This window comes from Aquarana catesbeiana, linkage group LG06, assembly GCF_042186555.1.
Source record: "Aquarana catesbeiana isolate 2022-GZ linkage group LG06, ASM4218655v1, whole genome shotgun sequence".
NCBI lineage: Eukaryota > Metazoa > Chordata > Amphibia > Anura > Ranidae > Aquarana > Aquarana catesbeiana.
The window spans coordinates 111,539,884-111,553,922 of record NC_133329.1 but is presented as its reverse complement, the minus strand read 5'-3'; the positions used below and the strand labels follow the sequence as shown (position 1 = coordinate 111,553,922).

The window sequence follows — 14,039 nt, the reverse complement described above, 5'->3', positions numbered from 1 at the left end:
GTTTATTCATGTTCGCATAAATGTACAAGGTTTTTACATGTTTGCATAAAGATACATGATCATTGTTGCACAGAGATGCATGGTTATTAATGTTTGCATAAATGTGCATGGTTATAGATGCATGTTTGGACATGTTTATATAAATGGACATGATTATTCATGGTCGCATAAAGATACATGGTTGCATGGAAATGCTTGATTGCATAAAGATACTTGGTCGCATAAAGTTACATGGGTGCCTAAAGAGATATGTTTGCTTAAATATACATGGGTTATACATGTTTACATAAGGATCCTTGATCGCATAAGGATGTTTGATTATATAAAGCTACATGATTGCGTAAGGATACGTGGCTGCATAAAGATGCATGTTAATACATGTTTGCTTAAATGTACATGGTTAGACATGATCGCAGAAGAATACATGGTTGCAAAAAGATACTTGATCGCATAACGATACATGATCACATAAAAATATATGATCACATAAGGATGCATGATCACATAAAGATACATGGTTGCATAAAGATGCATGTTTATACATGTCTGTATAGATACATGTTGCATAAACACATTTCATAAACGCATGCTTGAGGCTTGCGAGAACGTTTGTTTGCATGGGCACATGTTGCATGAATGCGTGTGTACAGCTCACGCTTTCATATTTTGCCCAAATGCATATTTTGCATGAGCACATGCTTCAATAAACAATGCTTCCATAGAGGCATATTGCTTAAACAGGCATGTTTTCATTTGTTCTGCATACGTATGTTTATTACATTAAACTGTATACATGAGTACTTGTTTTTCTGGGACGATTTACCTATGTGCTTATTAACATAGGACTACATGCATATGGGCCTATTTGCCTGGGTGCTTGTTTGCCTGAGGGTACATGCGTATGAGCTGATTGACCCTGCACTGCATACATAAATGCATGAATGGCAAGAACACTTGTATACCTGCATGTTTGCATAACTAGGCACTTGCAATACCTAAGGGGTTGTATAGAGGTAAACCCACATTGTTTTAGGCCTGCATCCTTGGATGATTGTTTATTAGGTTGGATAATATAGTTGCTTATTTACTTGTTATACCAGTTAAATGGTTAAAGAAAAGAGAGGCAGCCAGGAGAAGCAGGAGCACCGCTCTCAGGTTCAGGGATCTGGCAGTGTCCACATCCCCCCATGGACCGTGGTTTCGGGTGCATCTGAGCCACTGTGGTGTTTTGGCATTGCAGTGTGTCCTGACGCATTCATTTTTCATCAGACTACGGCCATGTCACTTTGTTCATGCCTGATTTTGGTTGATCGAAGCCTAAGCAGAGTCAAACCGGTTACTATATAGATGGGAGACAGCCAGGGGATACCAGATGCTGTAGGCTTTCTCCAACGGGGTGAGGGAGGCATCTGAGGCTGCTGGGTTTTGAGAGCATCTCAGGCCAGTAAAACTTAGGGCAGTCTCTGAGGTGGTTTGTTCCATCTTTAGCCGGCAGAAACCTGGTAGGTTAAGTGCACCTCTTGGGACTGTCTGGGTCTGTCACAGAGTTGTCAGTCTTTGCCTTACATTTGCTCTTGGAGCAGATGTTATGGGCTCATTATTGTGAGCAAATTAGATGGTGGCAGTTCCAAAGTCAAATAGGGACATGAGGTCTATCTTAAGATCTCAAGCCGCTGAACATCCTTCTGTTTCCGGATAGGCTAGACTGTTTAGTGATGACCTCTCTGCAAGAGGTAGATTTTGGGGTCCATAATCTGTAAATGCACATCTTCATGTGGCTGTTTGTTTCCAGGCTCATCAAAGATTTCTGTAATTGCAGTGGAAAGCCGTTTTTTTTTTTTTTTTTGTGAATCTTCCCTTTGGGTTGGCCACAGCTCCGGATTTTTCTCAAAGCATCTAGCCCCAGGGCCGGGCTTGCTGAAGACTCCTCAATAATCTTTGCCCAAGAAGCAGTCAATTCCAGGGGTTCCTGCAATATATTTCTAAAGGAGGAAGCTGTGTTTATGTCAAAGCACGTTCTCTACATACAGCCCTGCTCCAGGTCTTGGTAGAGGTTCATTCTCTGTCTGGAACTTGAAGATCCAGGCATTGCATTGCCGGAAGGCTCTGATTCCTGGGTGTTACAGAGCAAAAATCGGTGCTTGATATTCTTCCTTTTCAGGAATTTGGAAAATAACCACTGATGCCAGCCTCTCTAAGTTGACTTGAGGCTGGCTACAGTTCAGTGGGCCTGGTCTCCACAGGGTAGAATACTGTCCAATAAGATTGGCCAGTATGCCTTGCTATGGATCATAGGACAAACCTGTTGGTCCAATCTAGAAATGCCTCTGCTTATATATTTTTATATATATATTATCTATATAATTTCATCCACCAGGCCGGCACCAGAGGTCATGTGACCCAGGGAGGTGTACCACATTCTGTCTGGGACAGTACAAAGCTGTCTCTATCACTAATACTTATTCCAAGTATAGGATAGTGGCTAGAGGAACTCTGCAGGGGAATATTCTAGATCCCAAGTTCTGCAACAGTTTGGGACAGGTGTGTCTGGAACAAGAGTCCCACTGCTAATAAGGGTACATGTACTAGTAACACCTTATTTGATGTTTTTTTTTTTCCCCGTTTCGGATTCTGCCACATCCTTTGCGAACAATCCGTTAGGTGGAACACTGATGTTAGTGTTGGCCAAATTAGCTCGGGGGGGGCGGGGGGGTGGCTTGGTACACAGACATAGCGAGTCTTGTGGAGATTGCTACTTGGACACTCCCAGTCCAGCAGGACCTGATGGTCTTGAGTCCTGTATCTCAGCACTATTGAGTCCCTGGAAGCCAGCTTCGGGGAACTTCAATTACAGGACTTGAAAATATTTTTTTTGCCTGGCATGAAGCCAGGCAGTGGCACCTGCAGAAATATGTGGGTGGGGGATTTTATTTATTTCTCCAATTGGTAGAGGAATAGAGTTTTGCCTTAAGTACCATTTAAGTGTCAGAGTTCGCCCCTATCCATTTTTTTCCAGGGGCTGTTGTTCTCACTCCTTGTTTCATACCTCATACAGCATGTAACTTGGACAGTCCCACCTGTCAGGCCATTCTTGTGTCCTTTAGACTTGAATTGGTCTTGACTGTCCTTGCAGAGATTCTCTACCAGATGTGGGAGTATCTTGGGCCATCCATCATCGGGTGTCAGTGACCCAGGTGTACAAGACCACTATTTGGTCTTTTGTTTATACATCTACAGGGTTTTTACGAGGTCGATGTCAATCAATCATGTAGAAGATACTGCCTTTGGCCTCAGCGTATTACAAATAGCAGAGTAGGTCCTTCTTTGGTGGCAGTTTCTATGATGGTGTCTCCCTCCCCTCAGGGGCATTGCTTTGGGTCATCCCATATAGTAATTACTATGGCTCCTCTGTGTCCCGTGATGTACAATAAAAAAAATAGGATTTTTAATACACTTTGCCTGTAAAATCCTTTTCTTGGAGTACACCACAGGACACAGAGGTCTCTCCCCTCTTGCTGGAATATACATTGCTTTGCTACAAAACTGATGTGCTTCCTGTGAAGGAGGGGTTATATAGAGGGGGACTTCCTGTCTTTGGGTGTGCCAGTGTCCATTAACCTATAGGTGGTGTATAACCCACATAGTAATTACTATGGCTGCTCTGTGTCCTGTGATGTATTCCAAGAAAAGGATTACAGGTGAGCTATATTAAAAATCCTATTTTTTTTTTTTTTTTTTTTTATTATTTTGTGTACTTTTTTATGCCTTATTTGATGGATTGTTTTCCCTTTTTTATCTGTTTGGATACCTATTGTCTATGTACCACTGATGGGTGCTAATAAAGAGCAATCCTGCTTGTGTGTTGCTTCACCAGGGTCACCTGAACGAATGTCCCCATTGGAAGATTTCCACTCTTGGTGTTCTGTTGTCAACCCAAAATTTGGGATTTTCTTTTAGGCTCCATTCACATCTTGGCTTTCTGGATCGTGGGCTGGATTCCGAATTAGGGCAAATCGCTGGATGCCCATGCGATCTCCCTCACTTCCAATGGCACCCCGATCACGGTGCAATTTGGCCACAATTGTTGCCCGACGAATCGCGGTAAACTCACGCAAACAAAATCGCGGTACGCATGTCGATCAAAAGAAGTACTAGAACTTTTTGGGAAACAGGCATCCCACGATTTTGTGTGCGTGATTTTACCACGATTCGTCGGGTGACAATCGTGTTAAAATCGCGTGATGTTTGGGGTGCCATTGGAAGGTGAGGGTGATCGCACGGGCGTCCTGTGATTTGGCGTCCTTCAGGATCGTGGGCAGAATCGCAGCAGTTCTGCCCACGATCTGGGATGCCAAGAAGTGAAGGGAGCCTTACTTTCACTTTCAATGATAACGGTAAACAGGACAAATGGAGAGAGTGAATCTCCCTAATGGGAGCACAGAGTGCAATAAAAACTGACAGATTTTCTAATCCATCTCTACTCTATCCAAAACCAAAAAACAAAAATTGCCTTTAGTTACACTTTAAATTAATTATAGATACCAGTGCTCCAGTGAATCTAGTCTGTTCTGGATGAAGGATGTAGAACACAATCATATTGTTACCACAAAGAGCAGGGTTGTGTTGGCATGCGCAAAAATTTATCAGCCTCAGTGGAAAAGCCCAAAGGCTCAAAAGAGCTGAGATCTGATTGGAAAAGCTTAATACAAAAAAGTTTAGTTTGTAAAGTTTTGCGTGGCATGACAAAGCCATTCTGTATACCAAATGGATGAACTTGGGGCATTGGGAGAAGGTTCTGTGTACAGAAAAAAAATGCTAGTTCAATTGTTTGCAAGTGTATCTGTTTATGTACAAGCAGAAAACGTTAAGGTTTTTAGATTGATTTCTGTTTTCTGTTCCACTATAGGTGGCTTCTCCTCACGTCCATTTGTAAGAAGTGTGCAGCGTCAAAGCTCTGGGCGGTCTTCAGTTACCAGTCCCCTGGTCTCAAATGAGAATGGATTTAGACCATCATGGTCACTAGCGGCCAAACTGCATCTGCGGGCAGCCACTTCCTGCCGCCATGCATCAGATTCCCCCATACATGGTTCTTCACTCGGTAAAATTGGTGAGGCTGATGACCATGTGTCAACATCTTGTTTTGGAAGCCTTCGGAATCTGTCTGGTAGCTTCCATGAACACCTTGAAAATGTAAAACGTGAGTATAGGACCTCAACTCGGGCTCCTTTGGCATTAGCAGAAGGTGGTGCACAGCCTGAACCAGTGGTGAAAAAAGCTGTACCAGCTGAGCTGTCTGGAAAGAGTGCAGCTGAGCTAGTGGGCAGGAACCCACTACTGGATCCTATAGATAATAATAATCATATCGCCTTTGTGGATCAAAGTGATTCTGTAAATTCCTCCCCGGTAAAGGAGAGTTCACCACAAATTGAGGAAGTACATAGTAATAAGCCCGTTACCAGTAAAACAACCACGGAGCAGGGTAAAACAACACGAGCAACAGAGAAGGTCTCTTCTACACCCACCTCAGTGGCAGCAAGCGGCAATGGAAAACCAACAACAAAAACAAAAAGAAGCGAAAGGTGTGAAGTTAAAACCCCCACACGTCGTTCATCCACACAACTGCGGAAAGACTCTGGGAAACAGCAGGAAGCTTCCACTCCCGTGTGTCAACAGAGGCAAAGAACGTCGAGTTCCACCCCTAGCAACATCTCCTCTCCGGCACAGAAGAAACCTGCCCCAACTTCTAAGAACTCCTCAGTGTCAAGCACATCCAGCAAACATCGAGCACCGGAAAAGACTCTTAGCAGGGAGGCGTCTAAGGTAAGCTTGGGCTCAGACAAGGCCTCTGCAGCAAAACCTAGCAGTAGCACTACCCGTACCGCACAACCCAAGAGCAGCGATTCTCCAGCAGACAATCGAACAGTGCGTAGTTCCTCTATGGCTAGCCTTCGCACTTCTCAAAGTACAGCTCGTTCTGGTCTTAAACGGGACAGCAAGTCAGAGGATAAAGGGCTGAGCTTCTTTAAATCTGCTCTAAGGCAAAAAGAAACCAGACGATCAGCAGATTTAGGAAAAACCAACATACTGTCCAAGAAACCTACAACAACCAAGAGTTTAAGTCAGGAGAAAACTGACAACTTGCCAGCCTCGCCAACCAAGGAGGTTGCCCCAAACCCAAAAAAGCATTCTGTCTTACCTCAACACAAAGCCAAGTCTTCCCCAGATGAAAATCGAACCCAGTCATCTCCTTGTGCTAAAAAGACTTCTGATAGATACCTAAAAAAATTCCCTTCTTCAACTAAGCCATCGCCTAAAGCTCAGTGACAAAGGGTGCAGGGACAGCTGTACCATATGTCCTGACTGGAGGTGAATGCAGGAGAGCTGTCCCTGCTTACAGCTGTTGTTCAGAATGTATGCACTTTTAACGTTTTATTTTGTTTTTTGATTTGTTTTATTATTTTTAATTTTTATTTTTTCTTTGTGGGGTTAAGGGGTCTCGTTCTTGATTTTCCCAGCTAAGCTTGCAGCATGAGAGTTGACTTGTGTTAAGGAATTTCTTTTACTGGTGGGTGAGAATTCCTCAGAATGCTTCCTCAGCAAATGAACTCTGTCCTCAGCCAGGCCTGCTAAAACCTGCCTGCTTGTTTTAACTCGAGGGATTTTAGGGTGGGGGAGGTGGGGTTACTTTTCACTTCTGCCAACCGAATGCTGCTTTTTATCTCTCCTCCTCCTTACCAAAGCCTGGCTATGACTTCAGTACAGTGGAGAGTAGGATAAAAGTTAGTTTACTTCTCAAGCGAAGGATAACATTGCTCTTTTTTTTTTTTTTTTTTTTTGTGGTTTCCTATGCACATGCAAAGGGCAGCTCCACATCGTTTCTTTTTTCCTGAAGGCTACAAAGCTTATTTCCTCTCCATCACAGCCTCTAGCTCTCCTCCATTCATATGCTCATGTCATGGCAAAAGTGGTCTGTACGGCAGTGGTTGTACTGTAGAATGCTCTTGGCTTTTGTTGGTCTACTAAATTCACCTATCGCCATCTGTAATTTGGTAATGAATATCGCAACAAGCAACCTTCTGCTATTATATCCATGTACAGAAGTTCATCCAAAACCCTAAACAGTGTTTTTGAAAAGCATTGTATCCCTGCTCAGTTCCTAATGCCAATTACTTATTTCCTCCAGCTAAAACCCACTATTCCTCCCAGCTGATGGGTAACCTCGTCCCTTTTTAGTGTGTGACCTTCTCTCATGTAATCTACAGTCCATACAGCCTAATTCGCATGCTCCTTTTTTTATGATTATTTTTTTTTTTTTTTACAACCTGGTAACTCCAAAAGACAGTAAGAGTTGAATATCTACAGCGGCTCCCTTGTACCAGAAAGTCCTAGGCTTTAATGAGCTCCACATTTGCTTTATAAACCTTTTATTAGTAGCTGTCTTGTAAGACTGATGGCTGCTGTAAAACGGCACCCTGAGTTTTAAATATATGCTTTATTTCTGTGTGTGTGTATAGACAAAAATTAACGTTTGGCATATAGTCAACATTGTTTAATTTGCTGGGACATTATAGCTTTTAATGGGTGGATTAAGTCAATAATCCTTGCGGTCTGTCCCCTGCACCGCCCAAGTGTTTAGTGCTGTATTTCCTCCCAAGTCATGTTTGACTTCAGTAAAGGAAACTGTTAAGGTACTGAGAGATGGCTTTACCGAAATGTGATAGGTCTGACAAGCCATAATCCTAAATCATAAAGACTAAGCCTGTTACCCTTGTCATGTACAGCAAATATTTTTCATGCAGGAGAGATTTTAGCATTGTTTCTGTTCATAGGTTAATAAACTTGTGATATCGAGTGCATGGGATACTGGTAGCAGAACGCTTAATGTATATTGGAAATTCCTGTTTGAGGTAGTGTGTACACCCTACTTATTTCATTACAGCAATTCTGTGGGGTGATTAGAACATGGAGGGTGCTTATTGTTTGCAACTGATTGTTTTGTGGACCAGTTTCTATTTATCGCAGGTGGGAATGCATATTGTCCTTAGGACCTTTGTGGAAGTGTACAGATCTTGTACCTCCTGTTTTAGATTAATGGGGTGCGGTTCACAACAGCCAGTTGCTGCCATTGCAAAGCGTTTTGCAGACTACAACCTTGCAAAATATCCCAAAGTACAGTCATGATGTACATAATCTCTGCTGTTGTAAATTCTGTTCAGTAATCATTTGCATGTTATCCGGCAACAGTAAGTATTTTATCTGAACTTCCACATCTAAAACAAATGCTGAACAAACCTACCTAGCTTTAACATGTACAAACGCAACTTGCAAAATAGAAGAAATGCACAATTGTAATTGAGTCTCCATTGCAACAAAAGCAGCAGAGGGCAATCATGCTACTCAGCTCTTATGTAAACTCTCCTCACCATGTGCATGGCAATTAACATGGAAAAACATTGTGTATGATCATACGTTTAATGGGAAACTATAGTCTGTGATTAGGAAGTTCAAGTATATAATATAACGTTTACCTGACATTTCTGGTATGACTGTCACATTTTTACTAGGTTATTGATCCTTGTTTTTATTGCTTTATTTTTTTACCCAAATTTGTAATTGTTTCTCCAGTAGTGACATGTATAGCGGAAACCTTGATTAGCATCTTTGCTTAAAGTGGAGTTCCACCCATTTAAAAGTCAACAGCTACAAAAAGTGTAGCTGCTGACTGTTAATAATCAGACACTCACCTATCCAGCGATGCAGGCGCACGAAGCTTTGCTCCTCTCACCCTCCTCTCCACAGCTCCAGCATGCTAACTGTGGGCGCGAGCCGCATTGCGCACTGTGAATGGCTGGCAGTATTCTGGGACCTATGACGTGTCCCAGAAGATTGGAGGGGGGGGGGTCGATCTTCTGGCGCCAGGGGAGGAAGTGGGAGCTGGGGGCCTGTAAAAACTGGGTAACCGCTCCCCCCAAAAAATGACATGCCAAATGTGGCATGTCAGGGTCACCAGCATTTAAAGCAGAAGTTCCATTTTGGGGTGGAACTCCACTTTAAAGCAACACTTTGGGCATGAATTAAATACATTGTGGCCCCTCCTTTAGCTTAGAAATATTGTTCTAGTTTTTATAGCTGATGATCTAATACAGAGGAATACTTACCTTACTCTGTAGCAGCTGGAGATCTTTTTCTCTGCTTATTAGTGCCAGAATGTGAGCGAACATTCACTCTCCTCACATTTAATACCTTGAATTCTGTGACTTATATTCACTATTGCCTGTGGGTAGGCGCTGCTGTGTCACATATTTCATAGAGCCTGCCTTCTGAACTACAAAGGTGTGAAAGGAAAGTTTCAGGAGCTGGAGTCAGTAAAGGAATCACTGCTTACAGGAAGCATAGTACCATGGGATTTATAGTCCTTTCAGTCGCTCACAACAGAAGAGGAAATATTTCAATCACTTATTGTATTTTCAAAAATAACGATTGTTTGTATTGCTGTTACAATGCTGATGTTGTAAAATTAAAGTGTATGCTGTGCTGTAGATCACATTTAAGATAAGTATTCCTCTGTATTAGATTGCCTAGAAAAACAAGCCAATGTAAGTTATTTTATTGATACCCAGAGATATGCTTTAATGACTATAACTTCAGTTTGGCATAGGGAATCCTATGAATCCTAAAATTAGATGACTACTACAACCTCATGACACTTATTAAGCCTAGTAAAACTTATTATAAAATTTGACAAAATTATCTGTATTTGGAATGATCGTTCAATTTTCTGTTTTGTTGCCGTACTGCTTTTGAGAGCTGATGTCGATTGTTCAGATGAAAAATTTCTGAAGGATTATGTCCAAACATCCATCCTTTGATGTTTTTGGATGCATTTGGATTGTCTATTGTCAGTCAGATCTGATCAACAGACTTAAATGCTAACTGCATTCTAAGGAAAATAAATAAATTGCATATTTCCCCTGCAAAAATATGCATTTTATTTATTTTTTGCAAAGGAGCCTGTATGCTTGGCACCATGTTTCACCCTAAATAGAGGTGTAATAGAACTTGTTGCAAAAACTGGTACTGGTAGTCCAGCCAGCGTATATAATGAACACAAATAGCTGCACCTGCATAGATATGTGTTTACAAATGACACCGTAAAACAAAGCTTAAAACGTAAGTTCTAATTTCGAAGGGCTGATTGTGTTTTCATATAGGTGTAAAACAAATTGCACTGGACTATAGTTTCCCTTTTTAAACCAGGGGAAAAAATTGCATTCTCTAGAAAAAATCTGGGAAATATGAAAGTAAACCTCCTGATCGATGGTCTCTGCTGGTATATGGTCAGCTCGTACCTATCAAGGGATTTGACCCTAAATTGCTATTTATTTACTACTATTTTTTCCATGAAGGTTGCTGGTTTGGAATTTAAAGATCAATGCAGTAGAACACTAATATGTGAAACAGATTTTGTTTTATATTTTGCCTTTTTAACCTGTAATTGCTGCTCTATCAATATTGCAGATTGTTGTGGAGTAAATTTAGTGTAGTCACTCCTTTCCTCCTGTAGCATACTACCAGATGCACGGCTGGACATGTTTCCTCATTTTTTAAACCCCTGCTCAGGCACTTTTTGCATGGCAGTGTTTCGACTGAATGTGCACGCACTTGTGACCTATGCAAGAAACTGTTGGTAATCACTCTTGGTGCTTTCACCTCTAGACAATTGAGTTCCTCAAGATGGTGTGTATGAGTGTTATGTTGTAGAGGGAGGGGCACAAGATGGGAAAATCTTTTATTGCTGTTGGGTTTTATTACTATTACCTGCACCTCTTGTTAGTGCTAGTATTATGCTAATGTATGTATCAAGTTATCTATTTTTTTTTTTTTTACCTGTTTTCGTAGAGCGGAGATGTACTCGTAAGTTTTTACCAGAATAGCATATTCCCTTTTACAATATATACTAGCTTGAATTTGTTCTCCTTTTTCCCTGATATGCTATCACTACCTGGTATGTTATTGCACTTTAGCTCTTGGGAGGAAATTCTTTGAATGAATAAGGTAGCTGCTTATAAGACGACAAAAAAAAAAACACATATCCTGTTGTTCACTTCCTGTTTGGCCAGACAGAGTGTTTGCTTCTTGCTAGGATTTGTGAGCATATCCTGTCTAGAACAGCGATACTTCCTGTTGGAACAGTAATACGTAGTCCATGTTAACCGTCAGCATCAAAGAACACATTTCCCCCATTTTGTTGGAATCTGAGCATTCAGTCCCCACTTCATGTTAGGATTCTAGAACCCCAGAATACAGTTCCCACTTCCTGTCAGAATTCTGGGTGTACAGTCCCATTTCCTGTCACAATTTATAATTCCAAGTAAAGCCTTTTATTATTGTAATTCAGTTAGGTTATATAAATGGTAATTTAAAAAATATGGGGTTTTAAAAAAAAAAAAAAAGAAAGATATACTACCCTAGGTGGATGCTGCATCTGTCCCCCGCTGCTTCTAAGACTGAGAGTGATCAAAGGCCGCTGATCATTCAGTTCTCAGTTTTTGGTGAGCAGAGAGCCGATAACTGCTCTGCCCCTCCAGCGCTCACTGGAGCGCTCGGCTGTGCAGGGAATGGGAGCGGCTCGTTGAGAGGCTGAGCCAGTTGCCGGTACCAGTATCCTGACTGTAAAGTCGACATCGATCCAGAGTTTGGACCGGCTAATTGGAGTAATGTCAGCCGACCGGGAGCTTTAGTCTGCTGTAGGCTGAAAACGGGTAGAAGTGCACTCCTGTGATCCATAGGAGAAGTAGGGTAAAAAAAGATTTGGCCCTACTTCTCTTTTGATGCAAGTGTCTTCTTAGTTTGTACTGTAGCTAGAACTAAAATGCCCTGTGTGGAGATCCAGCAGGAGTCCAGGTCTATGACGGTTGGGCATACCACCTGCACAGTGCATCAAACATTTACACTCCCTGAGCAGCACTGTTGATTGTAGCACTGTACAAGGGGGCATTTTGGAGTGGTCTGGGTCTCCAGTGTAGCTGCAGCACAGTAGTACATTAAACATGCACATGCTAAAATTCCTTATTGCATTAATAAAAATTAAAAAAAAAGGCTCAAGTAAACCTGTACTGAATATGGAGGTTGCCATGGCTAGCTTTTTTATTTTTTTTTATTTTTTTTTTTTTTGCATTGCTAATTTTCTTGCTGCTGTGCTAACCCAATGGCGCCCGTGCCTTCAAAGGCACTCACCTGGAGCCAGTATACAGATCGGCAGTTCTAAATTTCTGATCTGTATGCTTGTTTCAAACTGGCCACTCAGAATTTAAAGCAAGAGATATCCAGACAACTATTACTTTCAGGAGATCAGCAGTGAGAGCCCCCAGAGTGCAGGTTTCCTATAACCGAAGGCTAAATGACTTCAAAATTGCCTTGACCATTTTACTTTAATACTTTGAATCCCTAACCCAATACAAGCATGGTTAGAAAGTCTATCTTGCCTACAAAGACCTTATAGCTGGTAGTTCAACATCAGTCAACCATTTCCCTAAGAAGGTCTGGAAAGGCAGCCCTGTATTTCTTACGTGTCAGGGGTGCGAGGACCCTATTTTACTCCAGATTGTGTGCAGGCCCCATTTCCTGACAGTTTTAAGGCTGTGAAGACCTTACTTCCTGCCAGGATTCAGAGTATGCAGTTACATTTCCTATCAGGGTTCATATTGTGCATTTGTTGTTTCCTGTCAATGTCCATAGTGCACAGTAGGCTGCAATCTATTAGGAATGAAGATGCACTGAGCCATTTTCCTATGAGGACCATAGACTGCATTGCCTACTGTCAGGATCAAGGGCTGCTCATGTGCCTTCTGGACCAAGGGGTCTGTTGCATCCAGTTTAAACCATTTTTGATTTATTGTTGAAACAGACACTGCCTAATATGCAGCAGATTGCCGTACAAAAGTGAAAGTATACATGTCATAGCACATTCCTCATTGTTTCTGTAGTCTTTCTGCAAAACAGTTTGTGTGTGGCAGACTGCTCATCTCCCCCCCCCCCCAAGTGTTCATGTTGGCGATTTATTTTCAGCAAGTTCTGTGACAGCACTGGCAGACTTCCAGTCTTCGAGAGTTCGTTGATATTCTGAAGACAAAAAATACTTTGCCTCATAAAACCGCTTCATTGGAATTACTCGTGTATTTGTTGGAGATGTACTCAAAAAAAAAAAAAAAAACTGAATTAAAGTTCCTCTGTTGTCTTTAGCGACCAGATTCCATCTGTCATTCAAGAAAGAAAATGTAAAGCTGAGATACTATATATATATATATATATATATATATATATATATATATATATATATATATATATATATATATATATATATATATATATATATATCGGCTTTAAATTTTATTTCTTGAATGACAGATGGAATCTGGTTGCTAAAGACAACAGAGGAACTTTAATTCTGTATAAACATATGTGTGTGCAGTGATGCCCTTTCCGTGATCTTTTTCTACACTTTAGTGTTCAAGCACAACTACATTTCATTTCTGGGCTGTTGCCAGCATCCTCAACTTAAAGGAGAAGTCCAGCCTGAGCTTCTCCTCTGGGTCACAGGAGTGCAATTAGTTTTGGACTGCTGTGACCCATTTTCAGAGGAGAGCAGTCTGAAATCCGCTCTCCGTTGACGTCACTGCAATCAGTCCCGACTCCTGAAGTCTGGATCCGCCAGCTTGACTGATGATGGCCGCTCCCCGCCCCTCTACAGCTCAGCGCTGCAGTGAGCGTGGAGGAGCAGAGAGGAGAGCTGCTGACTGACAGGCAGCAGCTCTCCTCTCGGGGGGGGGGGGGTGAGAACCGAGCCGTCAGCGATGTTTGGTTGCTCGGTTCTCGGTGCAGAGATGCAAAGGGGACAGCTGCAGCATCGGTCTGATGCTGCATCCACCTAGGTAAGTATGAATAGGAAAAGAGAAACATACTTCTCTTTTAATGAAACATAACCGACAATAGGCTAACACTCCAGGTTTAAGAACTTTTATTATTTTTTTTTTTTTTTT

At 41.8% G+C, this 14,039-nt stretch overlaps 1 protein-coding gene across 2 annotated transcripts in view; it reads left to right on the top strand.

Moving 5' to 3' along the window:
* USP31 (ubiquitin specific peptidase 31) overlaps positions 1–11,499 on the top strand; it is a 186,301-nt gene extending 174,802 nt beyond the window's left edge. For both annotated transcript variants that reach the window (XM_073636690.1, XM_073636689.1), the window contains one exon: positions 4,907–11,499. In XM_073636690.1, the coding sequence (XP_073492791.1) occupies positions 4,907–6,324 (1,418 nt within the window). In that variant the 3' untranslated portion in view covers positions 6,325–11,499. The remainder of the gene's footprint in view (positions 1–4,906) is intronic.
* The last annotated feature ends 2,540 nt before the right edge of the window (positions 11,500–14,039 follow it).